This window comes from Lissotriton helveticus, chromosome 11 (genome assembly GCF_964261635.1).
Source record: "Lissotriton helveticus chromosome 11, aLisHel1.1, whole genome shotgun sequence".
NCBI lineage: Eukaryota > Metazoa > Chordata > Amphibia > Caudata > Salamandridae > Lissotriton > Lissotriton helveticus.
The window spans coordinates 902,756,693-902,775,481 of NC_136072.1; the positions used below are offsets into that span (position 1 = coordinate 902,756,693).

The following is an 18,789-nucleotide window of genomic DNA, read 5'->3' on the forward strand; positions in this document are numbered from 1 at the left end:
GCACTGAAGTTTTGCCTCCAGATTTCTCATCAGGATTCCTTTAGAGGCTCCCTTATTTATAGGCCACCAGGCCCAAGAAAACATTGTATTACCCAAATAGGCAACATTTTAGAAATTGGGCTTAACACTTCATCGTTTACAATATTAGGCGATTTCAACTTTCATCTAGCAGCAAACCTGGACCCAGACACAGCCAACCTTCTGGATCTTATGTCAGGTGGAAATCTAGAATAATTGGTGTCCGGAGCCATGCATCATGCAGGTCATACTCTTGATGGGATCTTTTCCAATAACCCCCTACTCTCTTTCACAAATGTACTCCCTCTCACATGGACCGATCACTCAGCAATACTCTTTAAGCTTACCATACCCAATCGGTCGGGTACTAAACCCTCTAATAAATACGTAGAATCTAGAGCCTGGAAAAGCATAGTAGTGGAGGATCTACACAGCCTCCTCATAACTACCGACACCCCATCTCCCAAGAACCTGGATCACGCTACCAAAGCCTACTCAAAGTGGCTAGAAGAGGCAGGTAATAAGCTAGCCCCCTTAAAAACAGTTTGCCTCCATAGAACATGACCATCCGCACCTTGGTACTCACAGGAACTGAAAGACCAGAAACTTACATGTAAACACCTTGAAAGAAATTGGAGAAAGGGATATAAGGAAAAAGACAAAAAGGAATATAAAGTAAGTTTAGCTCAATATAAACAGCTGTTGCAAAACACTAAACAAAAGTACTATACGGACAAAATCCATGAGGCCAAAAACTCACCCAAAACACTCTTTAAAACTGTGAATTTCCTTGCCCACCCCGAGCCCCAGCTAGCCAAGACCTATGTAATAAAATAGCCAAGTTTTTTGGACAAAGTTAACGTCATCTTCTCAACATTCTCAGATTCACCTAATTGAATGACATCTGACCCCGCCGCCTGCATTAGGACAGACTCGAATAAAAAATCTAATCTCGAACTTACCAGTTTCAGCCCTCTTTCTGAAGGTGACACTTTCAATCTTCTGGTTGAAACTAAATCAGGCTCCCCCTATGACTCATGCCCAATAGAGGTATTAAAACTAGCTGGATACACTGTGGCACGCAAACTCACTTCCATCTTTAACCTCATGTATAAAGAAGGATACTTTCCAAGGGAGTGGAAACAGGCTTCCATTTTGCCGCTATTAAAAAAACCTATTTTGGACTCCAACAATCCAAATAATTTCAGGCCCATATCTAGACTTCCTCTCCCAGCAAAACTAATAGAGAAAGATATAAATAAACAACTCATCCAGTTTCTTAACCTTGCTCAGGCACTTGACCCCACCCAATATGAAGTTAGAGAAGGCCACAGTACGGAAACGGCTCCCATCAAGTCCACGGAAGAAATCAGAGCTATTCTATATCAAGGAGGTAGGGCCGCCCTGATTATGCTGTACCTGTAGGCAGGATTTGATACGGTCCACCATGCAGTACTTGTGGACCGATTAGATGAGATAGGAGTTAAGGGCAATGCCCAAAAACTTCTAAAATCCTTTCTTTTTGAAAGAACCCAAACTGTCAAATTAGACAAATTTGAGGCGGATGCCTTCTCACTACCATGTGGAGTCCCGCAGGTGTCTTCATTGAGCCCGACACTTTTTAACATTTATGTGTCCTCTCTTGCTCCCCTCATTCAATCCTACGGTTTTAATTTAACATCATACGCCGACGACACCCAAATCGTAGTAACTATTCAACCAGAACTGACAGAAGACACCACTACCAGATTTCATGACTGTATGTACAAGATAGGGAACTGGATGGCACAAAACTGCTTGAAGTTAAATTCCAGTAAGACCGAGGTTGTGCTATTTGGGAACAACCCAGGTTTCTGGACACCCAACTGCTGGCTGAACTCACTAGCGGTACAAAAGGTGGTGGTGATGGACGGAGCATCTGAAGCAATCAAACACTCACACCCAGTCAAAAGATCTGGGTTTAATCCATCACCGTTCTTTAGCCCACTCTGCCACCCCAGTTTTGACATGGCTATATGCAAATCAGTCTGACCATGTGCCTCATGGGAACAGTCCAGCCCGAACTGCCAAGCCATGTCTTCCCTGGACCGCAAACAAGCTTCCGAGGACCAGTTTCTGGCATTCCAGCCGTCTTCAGCCCGGCTTGCTTGAATCCAGTGACAAAGTGAGCAAGGGACTCACGTCTGAGCATACCCTGCCACACTTATTGCGGCCAAAAGCGGTACAAAAGGGGGTGGTGATGGACAGAGCATTTGAATCAATCAAACACTCACACCCAGTCAAAAGATCTGGGTTTCATCCATCACCGTTCTTTAGCCCACTCCGCCACCCCAGTTCTGACATGGCTATATGCAAATCAGTCTGACCCTGTGCCTCATGGGAACAGTCCAGCCCGAACAGCCAAGCCATGTCTTCCCTGGACCGGAAACAAGCTGCCCAGGACCGGTTTCTGGCATTCCAGCCATCTTCAGCCCGGCTTGCTTGAATACAGTGGCAAAGTGAGCAAGGGACTCACGTCTGAGCATACCCTGCCACACTTATTGCGGCCAAAAGCGGCACAAAAGGGGGTGGTGATGGATGGAGCATCTGAATCAATCAAACACTCACACCCAGTCAAAAGATCTGGGTTTAATCCATCACCGTTCTTTAGCCCACCCTGCCACCCCAGTTCTGACATGGCTATATGCAAATCAGTCTGACCCTGTGCCTCATGGGAACAGTCCAGCCCGTACTGCCAAGCAATGTCTTCCCTGGACCGGAAACAAGCTTCCGAGGACCGGTTTCTGGCATTCCTGCCGTCTTCAGCCCGGCTTGCTTGAATCCAGTGGCAAAGTGAGCAAGGGACTCACGTCTGAGCATACCCTGCCACACTCATTGCGGCCAAAAGCGGTACAAAAGGGGGTGGTGATGGATGGAACATCTGAATCAATCAAACACTCACACCCAGTCAAAATATCTGGGTTTAATCCATCACCGTTCTTTAGCCCACTCTGCCACCCCAGTTCTGACATGGCTATATGCAAATCAGTCTGACCCTGTGCCTCATGGGAAAAGTCCAGCCCGAACAGCCAAGCCATGTCTTCCCTGGACCGGAAACAAGCTGCCCAGGACCGGTTTCTGGCATTCCAGCCATCTTCAGCCCGGCTTGCTTGAATACAGTGGCAAAGTGAGCAAGGGACTCACGTCTGAGCATACCCTGCCACACTCATTGCGGCCAAAAGCGGTACAAAAGGGGGTGGTGATGGATGGAACATCTGAATCAATCAAACACTCACACCCAGTCAAAATATCTGGGTTTAATCCATCACCGTTCTTTAGCCCACTCTGCCACCCCAGTTCTGACATGGCTATATGCAAATCAGTCTGACCCTGTGCCTCATGGGAAAAGTCCAGCCCGAACTGCCAAGCCATGTCTTCCGTGGACCGGAAACAAGCTTCCGAGGACCGGTTTCTGGCATTCCAGCCGTCTTCAGCCCGGCTTGCTTGAATCCAGTGGCAAAGTGAGCAAGGGACTCATGCCTGAGCATACCCTGCCACACTTATTGCGGCCAAAAGCGGTACAAAAGGGGGTGGTGCTGGACGGAGCATCTGAATCAATCAAACACTCACACCCAGTCAAAAGATCTGGGTTTAATCCATCACTGTTCTTTAGCCCACTCTGCCACCCCAGTTCTGACATGGTTATATGCAAATCAGTCTGACCCTGCGCCTCATGGGAACAGTCCAGCCCGAACTGCAAAGCCATGTCTTCCCTGGACCAGAAACAAGCTTCCGAGGACCGGTTTCTGGCATTCCAGCCGTCTTCAGCCCGGCTTGCTTGAATCCAGTGGCAAAGTGAGCAAGGGACTCATGCCTGAGCATACCCTGCCACACTTATTGCGGCCAAAAGCGGTACAAAAGGGGGTGGTGCTGGACGGAGCATCTGAATCAATCAAACACTCACACCCAGTCAAAAGATCTGGGTTTAATCCATCACTGTTCTTTAGCCCACTCTGCCACCCCAGTTCTGACATGGCTATATGCAAATCAGTCTGGCCCTGTGCCTCATGGGAATAGTCCAGCCCGAACTGCCAAGCCATGTCTTCCCTAGAGCGGAAACAAGCTTCCGAGGACTGGTTTCTGGCATTCCAGCCGTCTTCAGCCCGCCTTGCTTGAATCCAGTGGCAAAGTGAGCAAGGGACTCACGTTCGAGCATACACTGCCACACTTATTGCGGCCAAAAGCGGTACAAAAGGGGGTGGTGATGGACGGAGCATCTGAATCAATCAAACACTCACACCCAGTCAAAAGATCTGGGTTTAATCCATCACCGTTCTTTAGCCCACTCTTCCACTTTGCCACTGGATTCAAGCAAGCTGGGCTGAAGTCGGCTGTAATGCCAGAAACCGGTCCAGGGAAGGCATGGCTTGGTAGTTCGGGCTGGACTGTTCCCATGAGACACAGGGTCAGACTGATTTGCATATAGCCATGTCTGAACTGGGGTGGCAGAGTGGGCTAAAGAACGGTGATGTATTAAACCCAGATCTTTTGACATCACCACCCCCTTTTCTACGGCTGAACTCACGAGGACGCCTGCCAGTCCCAACCAGGAAGGTGAAAAACCTGGGAATTTGGATCGATGACACTCTTAGTTTCAAGGACCAGGTGAACTCAGTGGCATCCTCTACCACGTTCACTCTTAGAGCCTGCAGAACAATCATTCCTCTAATTCCTAAAGAAGCGCAACAAAATGGTAATAACTGCACTAGTAATGTCTAAATTAGACTATTGTAACAGTCTTTACCTTAAGCTACAAGAAGGCCTTAGGAATAAATTACAGATTCTCCAGAACGCAGCAGCCAGACTTCTTAATGGAACGTCTAACTATGCTATCGATCTCAGGTTCAATCAGAAGGCTACAATGGCTACCCATGAGGAAGTGAACTAAGTTTAAGGCCTTGTGTTTGGTCTTCAAAGCACTGCATGGAATAGGACCACAATTCCTAAAACAACACTTCCGATGGTACTCTCCTAAAAGAACACTCCGTTCTTCAGATGCCAAATTGGTTGTTATGCCCCGGACGAAGAAAACCTATTGGGGCGGCAGAAGCTTTATCGCTAATGCAGCCATAGCCTGGAATTCCCTCCCTCCGCATTTAAGAAACACGACGAACCTGATGACCTTCAGGAAGGCCTTAAAAACATGGCTTTTCACCAATTAGGTTGTATTCAATGTATTCAATATATAAATCTATCTTCTAGTTTCCCTCAGTAAGCACTTCACCCTAGAGCCAGGACACCTTTTGGTAGCAGCCGCGCTTTATAAATGCAATTAATATTAAAATTAACCAGAAACTTATTTTGCAAACCAACCTATGTACTAACAGGCCGGTTCCACAAAACAGGGAATCTGAATGCGGCACAGTCCGATATACCGATATAACTAATTAATATTCATTAGGTAGGTCCCATTTTAATAGGATTAAGTTTGGGTTAATCTCGAGTAATTTTCTTTGCGAAAAACCACAATAGGATTTTTACCAAAAGAAATCTCAATTGCATGAAATGGCAAAATGACATAATCATGGGCAATTTCCATAATAATTATAACATAAAATGCCAGCTATTACGGAAGATTACATTTCATTTGATAACTTTATTTCGGTCGTAGACCATAAAAGTGCACATAAAATACATACAAGCACGAAATATTAAGACAATAAATAATCATCAAATCGTTAAAAAGAGAATTAAACTTTGAGTTGCAATGACATTTTACCCGGGTTTAAATAAACTGTTCGAAGAGGGATTAAAAATACATCATCAACTGGGCTTCAGTAATAATGCATTCTGGACTTTTTCTGCACACTTTCTCAGTCGAAGATTTCATACTAAAGACCCATGAGAACAGAAAAGAATTGAAGAAAATGCACTTTATATGTAAACTACCGTTCTAAAAGCGTACCGATCTCATATATAACTTACAGTAAACTTGACTTGAGAATTCTGCTGCATATTGAAAATAGACTTCTGTAACTAACAGAAGAGTTCAGGACATGGCCCAAGAAGCAAAACTATAGTAATTCAGATCAGAATAGTCCGACAGTTCCGCACACGATGCTATCATTTGCATGATGGAATACAGCATCATTTTAAGAATTTTGGGGGCCCCATGCAAAACATATTTCGAGGGCCCCGGTACAGAAAAAATTTCCATTTTATTAGAGATTTTAAGTCTACATGATGCTAAATAATACTAAATTAGATGTAATATTTTAACAAAGTCATACAAAAACAGTTAAAATGTGTCTTGTCCAAGACCCCAAAAATCCTTAAAATGACACTAGTTTTGTGAGACCGACTTAGAGGTAACAGTAAGCAGAGAGGGCGACTTGTTCAGATAGAGAAGTAGAATAGACAGAGGTCAAATAGAAAACTAAGTTTCCCAGTCTTTCCCTTGAAAGGTAGGGACCTTGGGAAATTGCCTACTTTGGGCATGCCTTTAAACTTCTACGATGAAATAAATAACATACTTTTTTCATCAAACTCTTGTCTCCCATCTCAGAAACACAATTAGCATAGTTTATTGATCCACCTTCGGATCAACACAAGATATACCAATTAATTCTGGCCTTTGGAAGATAATTCAACCCAACAGATCTCTACTATTCTTTCAGATGTTCTATTTATATAGATACATGTTGCTATATGTTAATAGTATAAATGTATAAAGTTAAATGATGGTAAATTCATATGAATCTTGAACATGGAAAATGATGAACCAAGATGTAGATCAAGACCAAACAAAACACAAAATGTAGCTCTTTAAGAATCTCCACAATAAATTAATAAATAACAAATGTTCAGCAATTTTAAAGTTAAAGAGAAACCAGCACACATGAGTAAAAGGACACATATAAGAGAGAGAACTAATTAGGGCACAGTTAATCAAATTAATTCCTTAATATGAAACAATTATGAAGGAAGATTGAATATGAAGGTAGAAGATAATACAAAGAAATTCAACTTAAAATGAAGCGATAAGGGAAAGAGAGTGACGTAAGTTAAGGAAGGACAGTATGTGCAAGGTAAGAAAACAAACAGCACAAGAATAACCAAATTAGCTCCATGAAATACTAGACAAAATAGTCCCCTAGCTTAATGATTCCAAAAGGATCTTCTATGAGCAAGGAATGTAAAACAGGAATATTGACAGAAACTTTCTTCCTTTGAAACTTCAAGTGTTATTGCATTACCTAATAAGGGCAACGTGTTGTGAGAAAGGTACACTTGAACTACAGAATTCAGACAATAGATTTTATCCTATCGATTGATTGCTACAGTAAAACAAGATGAGTAATAACAACCAGGTGAGGTTTGTATGGGGTTTGTAAAAGACAGGACAAGGAAAAATACCATCAGACTAACCCTGAATCTGCTCCAGGTCACCAAAGAGAAGCTCTTGAATTGTGCCATCTTAACAATTGATGATAAAAAGGCAAAACTCAGCTATGGATTTCTAGTGATGTTGTTGATCACATGAACTTTGGTCAATTCTTTTACAGCATGCTTGTTGTTATATACTGCAAGTATAAAGATAGCGTAGTTATAATAAGAACAGTATTCTTGTTGCGACAAAAAGTGAACAAAGGTGTCCCCATGTGCCTTTGTTATATATAAAACCAGATAATTTGCCCATATCTACGCATTAAAATATGAACAATGCTGCCAGCTTTGAATCCAAAATTCTAGGGTTCCCTTTTCCTGCATCCAGTTGGTGCAATGGCCTATTTACATGCAACAATTAATACTTGAAATTGTGTCTCATGCGCATATCAGAATGCTTTTCATTTTTTTCCTTAGCTCTTTTTACTGGTGTCACCAAATTACAAAATCAGGACACAGATTTGACCATTCTTGCCAAACAAAAGAAATGCATGTTCCTACAAAGTTACACCTTGGCCTCTCTTTTTCCTCAAACCTCTTTACACACAATAGAATTCCCTCAGTACTCTGTATCATGGTCACTAGTTCATTATTCCTTTGGACTTCTCTATTAGTTTAGGTCAAAGTAATATATCCCTTCAATTGATCAGGCACACCCCATCTAAAGAAATAGTTTATTGAACCACAACCTAGCCAGACAAGGGTGTCAGGAGGCCCACAACAAAGAGATCTACTGTAGGTTGCTACACATGCACAGACATCATCGCTGGCTATGTTGTAAGTCATGGACAAGATATTTCAAATTCCACAGTGCCACTGTGACAGAGAGAGAGGGTCATCATTTTGGCTGCTATTAAACATTGTCACAATAGCATGCAGTTCTTCCTTATCATAACTTTCAATATCAGATCTTTCAGTTAAAGTAGCACAAAACTGGGTGCAAGAGAAACAGGATGCCCAAGGCTATATTTTACAGTGATTTCTAGAAAATCAATAGTAAGGGCCAACTGCAACATGTGTGCAGGTTGCCCCTCTTGCATTCCACAAACCCTCCTGCAGTTCACATCAGATCTACTGTTTATAATTTTAGGTTTGTACTATTTCTATCGATACATACATCGAATTGTGTGCATCAGATACTAGAGGCAATGAATTTTGCAATTATTTTCACCAATTTCTCCTGCTTGATTTGTTTCCCAACTTTTTTTATTGGCCCATTCAGTTTGTATGACTAAGATCATAAGAATTTAAAAGATTGTTACGATTCAGCTCTTGATTCAAATGTAAAAAAAATAAACAAATTCTTGAATATACTGAGATTTCTAACTGTAACCTTCCTAATAGTCACCTGACTTAAGCAATTTACTGTGTAGACTCTCCCCATGTAATTTATACACTTGCTTACATTGAAAGAAACATGTAATCAAGGATTAACCCCTTCCCTGCTGCCGTCGGCCGGGGGCCGTCGCGAGCACTACCTCTCTGGTGCTGCGAACGTCCAATGGCCTACGTGGCCCCACCCACTTATTAAAACCGTCACACTGCCGCGAAATAACGGCCGCGGTTAAGGTGTTAACTTGTAAAATAATGAGCTGCAGTGCCCAAAACTTTGCTCAGAAGCCCATGTCCAGCGCCATTATGTGTCAGCATGCCGATTAGCAAAGCTGCGTAATCTTTAAACCACCTCATACCTCTTCAATTCACTATCAGACATCCCCTCCCCCTTTTTCTCGCTCTTTTGCAAGTTCCAGCTTTCTTCCTTTGTGGTGGTTATTCTGTCTTCCTCCTTCTCATTTATTTAAATATCTTTATTGGCATTTTTAAGATATAAACATTGCAGAACAATTGGATAGTAAAATGTACATCCCCAGGTTATATATCAGAGCAATACCAGAAGTAACAGTTAAACTGTATTGGTGGCAACCGGTATGAAGTAGTGATATAGGAGGCTCAGCATATACGACAACATAATGTAGATGGAAAGTCAGATAACAATGTCCCATAGAGTGTCACATACAGTTGGTCCAAAGAACGATAAGCAATGTGTGAAAGATACAAAAACAAACTAATAATTATATGAACTTCTGGCTGGAGACTGCCTCTCAGTGGAGAGAGGGGAGGTATGGAGAAGGAACACATGATGTAATATCCATGACCCATATGGAGCGAATGAGTTATAAGAACAAGTTATGAGGGGTCTGCAAGTGTAAGTACCAAGTCCCATGGTATCAGAGCAGGTCTATCCTGACCGGACAGTGTGGCCATCAGAAGGGCCACACCATTTTGAGGAAATGAATTAAGGGGAGGTGAATTTACTTTATCAAAACTTTGAGGACATAAGTGTCCCAAAGAGTGGCCACACCTTCACCACCCCATCAGAGCTGAATTGGCACCATGGCATCTGCTTAACCCAGCACCCATCTATGTATCACATGAAGCCAGCTAAGTACTGTGGGCAGTTGTGCAGCTTTCCAAGTCACTGTGATTAATCTCTTGAATAAGGCCAGAGCAAGGTCTACCAGTTTCAGGTGGTGTTTAGTGCATTTGTTGTATTTGATAATCCCCAATAAGCAGAGCAGTGGGTCCGGGGTCAGTTGTATGTCAACTATTGTGCATATGTGGTCCAGCACTTGAACCCAAACTCACGCAAGCGTTGGGCACTCCCATACCATAAGTAAAGAAATGTAGCATCAGCATGTCCCACCGTGGGCATGTGGGACGTATCTCAGGGAACATCACACGGAGCTGGTGCTGAGTAAGATATGTTCAATGGAGACAATTGAACTGTGTGAATATGAGACAAGCTTTACTAGACACCCGCTTTACGTGTTTCAGTGCCATCACCCATTGCTTAGATGTGAATTCTGTTCCCAGGGCCTCATCCCAGTGGGGTTTACCCTGTAGTGTACAATCTACGCCTGCCATTAGGAGAGCTGTGTAAAAGAATGATATTGCTCTGCGCCCTGTCCTGTGGGTAAGAAAGAATTGTAACCCCTGGTGTGAATTGGGTTCATTACCACCAGCGTACCATGCGCTCCTAATAATTAGTACAAGCGCATGGTAGGTGAGGAAGGATCCCACTGCATTTCCATATGTGTCTTGTAAACCTTGGAATGATTGCAAGACTCCTCATTGAACAAGTCTCATATATGGGTGATTCCAGCCTCCATGGCGCTGGGTCATGGACATCCAATAATGCTCTCATGGCCAATATGTTATACAGAGGAAGCTGCGGTGCATAGGGGGTCACTGTCCATCTGGGTTGGATACATATATATTACAAACCACTTTAGCTACTAGTGGTAACCTACTCAAATCTTTCACTGGAACCTAGGGCTCAAATAACCATTGAAATAGTCTCCCATTGTCAAGCTCAGCTAGCACACACCTGTGCTCTCCCATATGATCATGTGCCAACCATCCCATTGGCCACTGTAACTGAGCTCCTGCAAAATATAACTCTAGATCAGGCACCCCTAGGCCGCCTTCTAACATAGGACATTGCAGTGTCAAGACCAAGACCCGCTTTCAGGCAGGACCCCAGGCCTTCTAATCCCCCTTTGTGTGTTTTTCTCTTTCTTGCTCTCAGGAAATGTCTGATCAGGAAAATAAATGCTGGTCCAAAAAATTAGTGCTGTTGGCCCTGACCGGTTCACATTAAGCAATGCATTTAATGGGCATACTTTTTTACGGAAAATGTCTGATATTCTACATCTATTCAGATATCATTGGACAAAAGCTTTGTTCATTGTACTGAGTGTGATCCACCAGGAAAGTGGGGTGAGGGGTGATCGGAATATGATAAAGCTGGTTTGTGTCCTTCTTTATCCAAGAGGTGAAAGAGGGTGTATAGGTTGTCTCTGGTTACCGAGAGTGCATGGAGTGTTTTGAAGTATCCTTCACACAATGCAATGATCAATAAAGTCCATTATCATATCTCACTTACTTTTAACTTATTCTGCAATTAGGTTAAGTTGGAAATCTTGATAATACACATGGAAAGCAAGCAGCGAGACACCCGTGTTTTTGAGTTTTTGACATAGGTAGATTGGAAGACACATAGGGCCCGATTCCGATCTCGTTCGGAAAGCAATGGCTCAGGTCCAGAATGCTTTCTGGATGACTTGGATTGGGAGATTCGACCGAATGAGTACGATGCAATTGCTTGCATCCGGATATGATTCGGTCGGGCTCCCATTGGCTTAAATGGGACCCCGTGTTCCAAACACGAACACAGGCTTGCATTGACAAAAGGGGTGGTTCTGGATAATTGTGCACCCTGTGGCGGGCACCCCTTGGTTCCTGTGACTCTGTCTATGGTTGGGAAGAGGGGAAACATGGGTACCCCCACAGGCCCGTTTCGGATGGCCACAGGAGAAGGGGGGCCAGCTCCGGGCCCCCAAATACCAATTCCGGCAGCCTAGTCCAAAGTGCTGTACGAATCAGGTCCAGAAGTCTCTATCTCTCCGAATGCCTTCCAGGAACCAATTCGGTCAGTGCTAAGGATTTCCAGGCATCGCACTTGGTCATCCGGAACTTGGGATGATTTGGTCAGAAAAAAGGTCTCCGGGTCAGTTTAGGCAAAGCCGAATCCGATTCGGAGCTCTTTCGTTAGAGATCGGAATCTCGCCCATAGTTTACATCTGCAGAAACATTTAGGAATAAATAATTGAATATAGGCAAAAAAAGGTTAGATTTTGCTAAGCAAAGGAAAGGAATAGTTCAAAAAATATTTGCAGAACGCAACGTTTGCCCAACAAGGGCAACTAGGCTACAAATAGCAAAAAAATGGCAGTGTGCAGACAGCAAACTGGAAAGCACACAATAGAAAGGTTTTTAAAGCCTTGTTTTCAAAGCCTTCCTAAAGGACAAGTAGAATATAATGTCTTTGATTCCAAACGGTAAACTATTCAGAGTTAAGCCCTAAAAAAAAGGCTAATACTCCCTCCGCCCAACCCGACCTTCTTAAAATGTGATATAGTGAACAATAACTGTGATTTAGAGCGTACGCTCCAGTGGCGGTTCCTTCGCTGAGGCGGAGGAGAGTTGTCCCACTCTTTTTAGCAGTGAAAAAACTTGACGTTATTATCATTTTATTTGTTCCTGCTGCGGCGTCTAGGCGGGGTGGGCGGATCAGACCTGCTCTCAGAAAGATCGGATCCTATCTCTCCCCTGATGATAGGAAACAGGCCACAGTGGCTCTTGTCTCCTCGAGACTGGACTATTGTAATGCACTGTATGTGGGCATGAACAAAAGCCTGGTTCATCGACGGCAGATGGTCCAGAACGCCGCAGCCAGGCTGGTCCTTAACCTCCCTATGCCTTCGTCAGTCTCCTCAGCCAGGGGAGAGCTTCACTGGCTACCCGTACAGTCCAGGATCTCCTTCAAGCTCCTTTGCCTCGCCCATGGGGCTGTCTATGGCTATGGATCATAAGGCATTAGGTCTCTCCTATTTCCCTACCTGCCTAGCAGAGCTCTTCGGTCCTCATCCAAAAATCTCCTCGTGGTCCCCAGATTTGTAAGAGCAAGATGGGGAGGCAGGGCTTTTTCCACTTTAGTTCCTAAGCTTTGGAACTCTCTCCCCCCTGTCCTGGTGGGACAGCCCTCTTTGGCATGCTTTCGAAAAGAACCCAAAACCTGGCTTTTTCGAGAGGCATATCCGTAGTCATGGATTTGGTGATTTGAGACCTGTTTAGCCTGATTGTTGTTTTTATCTGGCGCCTTGATGCCCTTGGGCTAAGTTGCGCGGTACTAAGTCTCTCCCTTCATGTAAGTGAGCATGAATGTTCTCTGCCCAGGCTACATTACAGCCTAGTTGGAGAACATGCCCAGGCTCCCATTCCCTAGCTGAGCTCCGAACCATGGCACTCAGACCAATCACAGCATTGCATCATTGTGATTGGCTATGGGGAGCCTCAGTGCTTCCTGCTTCCTGTCAGCAGAGAAGAAGCCAGGAAGAGGACGTAGAGGCCTAGGAGAGATGGAAGCTGGCCAGCAAGCCGTCCATCGCGTAAGTTATTTTTTTTAACCCCTCCTCTTCCCTCCGCCCCACCCCACTGTTGTTTCCAGGGAGCAGCCGCCTTTTGTAAGCTTCTCACCAAATTAGAGACCCTGAAGCATGAATCAAGGGCAGATTTCTCAGTACCACAGGCAAGCTTTGAAAACTATTCTTTGCTACACTGGTAGCAAATGTAACTTGACTTGTGAATGTGTGACATCACCAGTTTCTTTAATACACCTGCTACGTTAACAGCAACATTTCGAGTGTCTAGAAACTACAGTAGGCAGTGGGTAGCCAATGTTACAGTGAACAGTCAGCGAAAGTTTAAATGCAGAAATGGGTTGCACATGCAGCTGTTCTTGGTAAAGAATTTAGAACAGTTCTTATCACTGTCAACTAATTAAAAATGTGAGGAGACATCCTTAATCTGTTGTTGCATGGAAATTTGGAAGTCAAGATAAACAGGATTTGACCTTGATTGATGGGGTACATCTAAAAACTGGGCTAGACAGATTAATGATTCTCTTTTAATAGAATATCGGTTTTATTGGCATTCGGTTTGAGAAAATTAAGAGCCATATAGAGTAGGGCAGCTTACAGGCAGGGTCAGGGTGTCAGATGAACCACTGAGCAGGGGGCTTGGTAGTCCAAACATAAGACCAACTGTTTGTCTCAGCATCCTTAGATTGGATGCTATCTGAAAAAAAACTCCTTTATATTCCTAAAAACATGCATGAAGACTGTCTTTGACTTGAAGCTTCGGATTGTCACCTTTCCTTTTATCCTTTAATCACACTTTCCTACTTGCTATCTTTGCATGCATTCTAACTCCGCATACAGCCTACTTTCACGTGTGTGTGCCTTAATCTCAGGGATTTCATTTCTGCAAATTACCCACACCTCGTTTCAAAGATCCTAACAAACGTGTTTGTAAATAATACCCCTGAATCACTTGTACCTCATGTATTAATCCCACCAGCCATCTGCATGAACTCAAATACCCCCATTATTGATCACACCAAATTCTTATTAATTTAATCTACCGCAAAGGAATTTAAGTAACTACACAGAATAGTTTAATTCAGAACACCAGATTAATTTCAGTAACCAACAATAACCAATATACATGGACTAACCACTAACGCTATGTTCTGGAAGTAGCGTGCTGCCTGGCATAAACCGCTTCAATGCCTGACATAAGGCACTTCAATGCCTCATGAGGGATAATGAGTGCTATATAAATGCAATTAGAATTAAAATTAAAACCTATAATCTGATTGGTAGTTCTAGTGTCAAGTCTGTGAGATGTGTCTAACATGAAAGATAGAACTGCTGTCTCTGGTTTGAGATAGTGATAGCTGTATAACTTTCTATTTTTCCCCACCTCCGTTTCAAAGTAGATTCTCAGGTGAATTCTGACTGAGAATCCAGAGACATATTGACCGAGAATTATCTTGGAAAGTTGCAAGATAGAAAATAAACAAAATAGTATAGTATAAGTGAAGAACAATGCCATACACCTCTCCAACAATGACAGTAGGACCTGTGAACATGCATGTCCATTTTATTTAAATGCCTGGAAAACCGATGGCTGTCACATATTTTTAAGGAAGGACTAGAAAACAAATAAGGCAAGTTAAAGAAGACAGGATGAGCATGGACAATAAAGTCAGCTATTATTCTGAAGATGATACAAAATGTTTGTGAGACATCTCTCAAGCTCCTGGTCTAATTTCTTACGATGATATATTGCCTAACACAACCTACTAAGTAAATGCCTTGATTCTTTAACTGACAAGATAAAAGTTATAATGTTTATTTTCTTTATTATAGGTCTGTCACAGGGAAAGCTGAGCCTGCCATGCCAGGGCGGTTGTATGTTCATCCAGATTCACCAGCTACTGGGGCTCACTGGATGCGACAACTTGTATCTTTCCAAAAATTAAAACTGACCAACAACCACCTGGACCCATTTGGGCATGTAAGTACTTTCATTAGCATATCTGGAAAGTGAATGTTTTTTGTAGTTTCACAAAGTAGATAGACAGCATGAATACATTCTAAACAACCTTAAAACTTTGGATACCAGATATTTTCATATTTCGAATCCAGAGATGTTATTACATTTTCACGATAAAGTAGTCCAAACACCTACTACTACTTTACATAGGCATCAGTGACATTAATCCATGTGTTCATGTTCTTCTGCACTTTTAATTAAGGGCACATGTGCGTATACTTCAACAAAGTTCACCCAGTATTTTTCTGAGATTTTGTTTTATTTTTCAGGTCAAGATAAATCCTGTAATTCTAATGAGTGTTATGTTGAATGTATTGGTAATAGCAATAATAGGTCAATTTCAACAGGGTTTGTCGTCTGTACAATATAATATTAAAATGCGAGTATTTTCTTGAAGAACTAGTGGTTATTCTGCACTTTTTTTTACATAAAAAATATCAATCCAAGGGCTGTTGAAAACAATCTAAAAAGCATATGTCTGACTGGCACCCGGAGGCAATTTTACGTAGACCAAGACCATTAAGGAGCACAAGTCGAAAAACACTAACTAGGTTGGTCCTGGTCAAAGATTTTACATTCTGACATTAGTCCTTTAAGTTCCATTCCACCACAGAAGTGCTCTTTCAAAGCTCCCCTCCCCCGGACCTCAGAACATGCACTTAGAGACTCACAAGGTGGCAGGAAGAGGCCAAACGGCAGGGTCCAGGTGTCACTGATCAGCTGGGCAGTTGCAGTAAAAGGCCTCTTGTAGTTTTTTGTGTTCTTGCAGCTTTAACAGGAGGTCAGTCTTATGACCCTTGGAGTGCACTTGTTTGCTTGGTGTCCCAGAGGCAGAGTAGATCCAGACCGTTAGGGCTCTTCTCGGAATGCATAATCAGAACTCTTCTAAGTTTCCACAGGCCCAATAGTGTTCTGAAGTCAGTGCCTGGAGATACCACATTTATGTCTGGTACAAGCTAGTTGGTGGGGAAGACTCTTGAGCATTTATTAACCAATGGGGTAAATGTTCTTGGGCTTACCTTACCCAATTGGGGCATTTTCAAGATAATGAAAGTCTTTGGCCACACTATATTTGGGATGTAAGGGCTGGGGGGTGTGTGTGGGAGTGCACTATGGTAATCCTAGTGTCCTCCCACATTTAACACTAAAATCCAGTTTGAAGCAGCCACAGTACACCCAATTAACACAGAAAACTGGTAGAAGAAAACAGGGCTTTCCAGCAACCAAACAGTGGAAACACAAGAATTGTTTTGCCGTCCTTTTTCTCTTTCTTTCATGTACACCCCCATATATGAAAACACAGCACATCCATCAAGAAGGAGTTCACATTCAAGAAGGATTTGACACTAATATCAAAAAGGATGCTCAAAGTCCCACCCTGCATATTCTGTCAGGTTAAGCGGTATCCTCTATCCACATTCAGGTCAGCCTATTTGCTCCTGGAATGCACTTTCCACCTTTTTTAATCCTATACTAAAGTTACTTTTCCTTACAATTTATTATAAATGTGACTTCATCATTGAGTTGAATTTAATAACTATTTAAAATAGTTGTTTAATTATTTTCTAGCTAGTCTCATTCACGGGATACAGTATTAGGATTTAAGTCCATACTCTGGTTTCTTACATAGGGAAGTTACTGCAACCATTTACAGTCATTGGCACGTTGTGCTTCTTGTTGCTATTTTGATTTAAAACTTTAAGAATGCATATATTTGTTTCCCCTTGTGTGATTTTTGTCATTGTGTTTAATATATTTTTCTCTATTTTTCTAATTCATTTTGGGATTATTATTATTTTTCATTTTGCCTTTATTACTGGTTTGGTACTGCATTCATAAACCCACAGAGAAGCCAAGCGACATTGGTAACCAATTCACATTGTTTTATTAGAACCAAACTTCGACCAATCAGAACCCAGACCCTAAAGCACTCTCCCCCTGCAGAGCCACCACATCTCAGATTTTAGGCACAAGTGTAAAGTAAAACATTATAAGAGGTATCCAGAGTGATGAACACTAAAGGGGAGGAGGGAGGGTTGCATGTAAATCTATGAAAGACATGAATACTGGAGAACCACAGTGTACAGGTAAGTAGCTTGTTTCTCCCGTATTGAATCTTTCATAGGTTCACATGCTTGAATCAGATGAGTAAACAGCACCAAGATAAAGAGGCGGTGGGTATGACAGCCCACTCCATAGTAAAAAGCAACAATGACGATATGAAGACTACTATCAAAAATAGAACTCACTTGTATTAGTTCTAAAATAAAGCTTTAAAGTCTTTGCATAACATATTTACATAGAATAAAAATGAGATTTCTGTACCTTACTGAAAGAGGTGACATAATACTTCCTGTCCAACTGTGGCATCCACTTTCTGTGAAGAATCGAGGCAATGTTTTGTGAAAGTGTGGACAGTAGTCCATGTTGTAGCCCTGCAAATGTCCGATAATGAAGCTCCCGTAAACAGGGCTGTGGATGCAGCTACTTTTCTTGTAGAGTGCACTTTAACCTTTGTAGTCAATGGTTTTCCTGTTTTGTTGTGGCAAAAAGATATGGCTGCAGAAACCCAACTAGCTACAGTGCTCTGTGATAAAGCGTGACCTATTCTAGGTGGAGCAAATGAAATCAGAAGCTGGTCTGATTTTCTAAAAGCCCTTGTTCTATCTGTATAAAACGTTAAACTTCATTTGACATCCAGAGAATGTAGGGCTCTTTTAGCTGTGGATCAAGTATTTAAAATAAATGCTGTCAGTCTCAACACAATTGGCTCATTCAGGTGAAATGAGGTTGGCATTTCCGCACTGAATTTAAGATTAGTTCCTAGTATGATTCTGTCATCCTTGATTTATAAGTAAGGTTCATTAATCATAAAGGTTTGAATCTCACTAATCCTCCTAGGAGAGGTGAAGGCCAACAGAAGGACCATGTTCCATGTCTATGTCTGCCTAATGGATAGGTTCAAAGGGCTTCTCATGAGCTGTGGCAGGACTGTATTTAGCTGCCATGTCAATGGAGGATCCTTTAAAGGAGGATAAACTCTAAAAAGACCTTTCATGAATTCCTTGATTATTCTGTTGGACCACAACAAGATTTCCCCACCTTGTCTTGGAGATCTGGAAATAGCTGCAAGAAGAAGTCTTATGGAGGAATGAGCTAGACCTGATTTTGCCAGGTAGAGTAAGTAAGGTGACATCTGCTTTAGACAGGATGTCAGAGGATGCAGATTGTTATTGAAGCACCAAAAACAAAATCTCTTCCATTTCGCCTTATAGCATTTAATTGTGCATCCATCCAAGAATGCTGAAGAATTGTCTTACAATC

General features: G+C 42.4%; 1 protein-coding gene across 2 annotated transcripts in view; it reads left to right on the top strand.

The window, feature by feature from the left end:
* TBX5 (T-box transcription factor 5) overlaps positions 1–18,789 on the top strand; it is a 615,870-nt gene that overhangs the window by 265,499 nt on the left and 331,582 nt on the right. For both annotated transcript variants that reach the window (XM_078665962.1, XM_078665961.1), the window contains exon 5: positions 15,279–15,426. In XM_078665962.1, the coding sequence (XP_078522088.1) occupies positions 15,279–15,426 (148 nt within the window). The remainder of the gene's footprint in view (positions 1–15,278; positions 15,427–18,789) is intronic.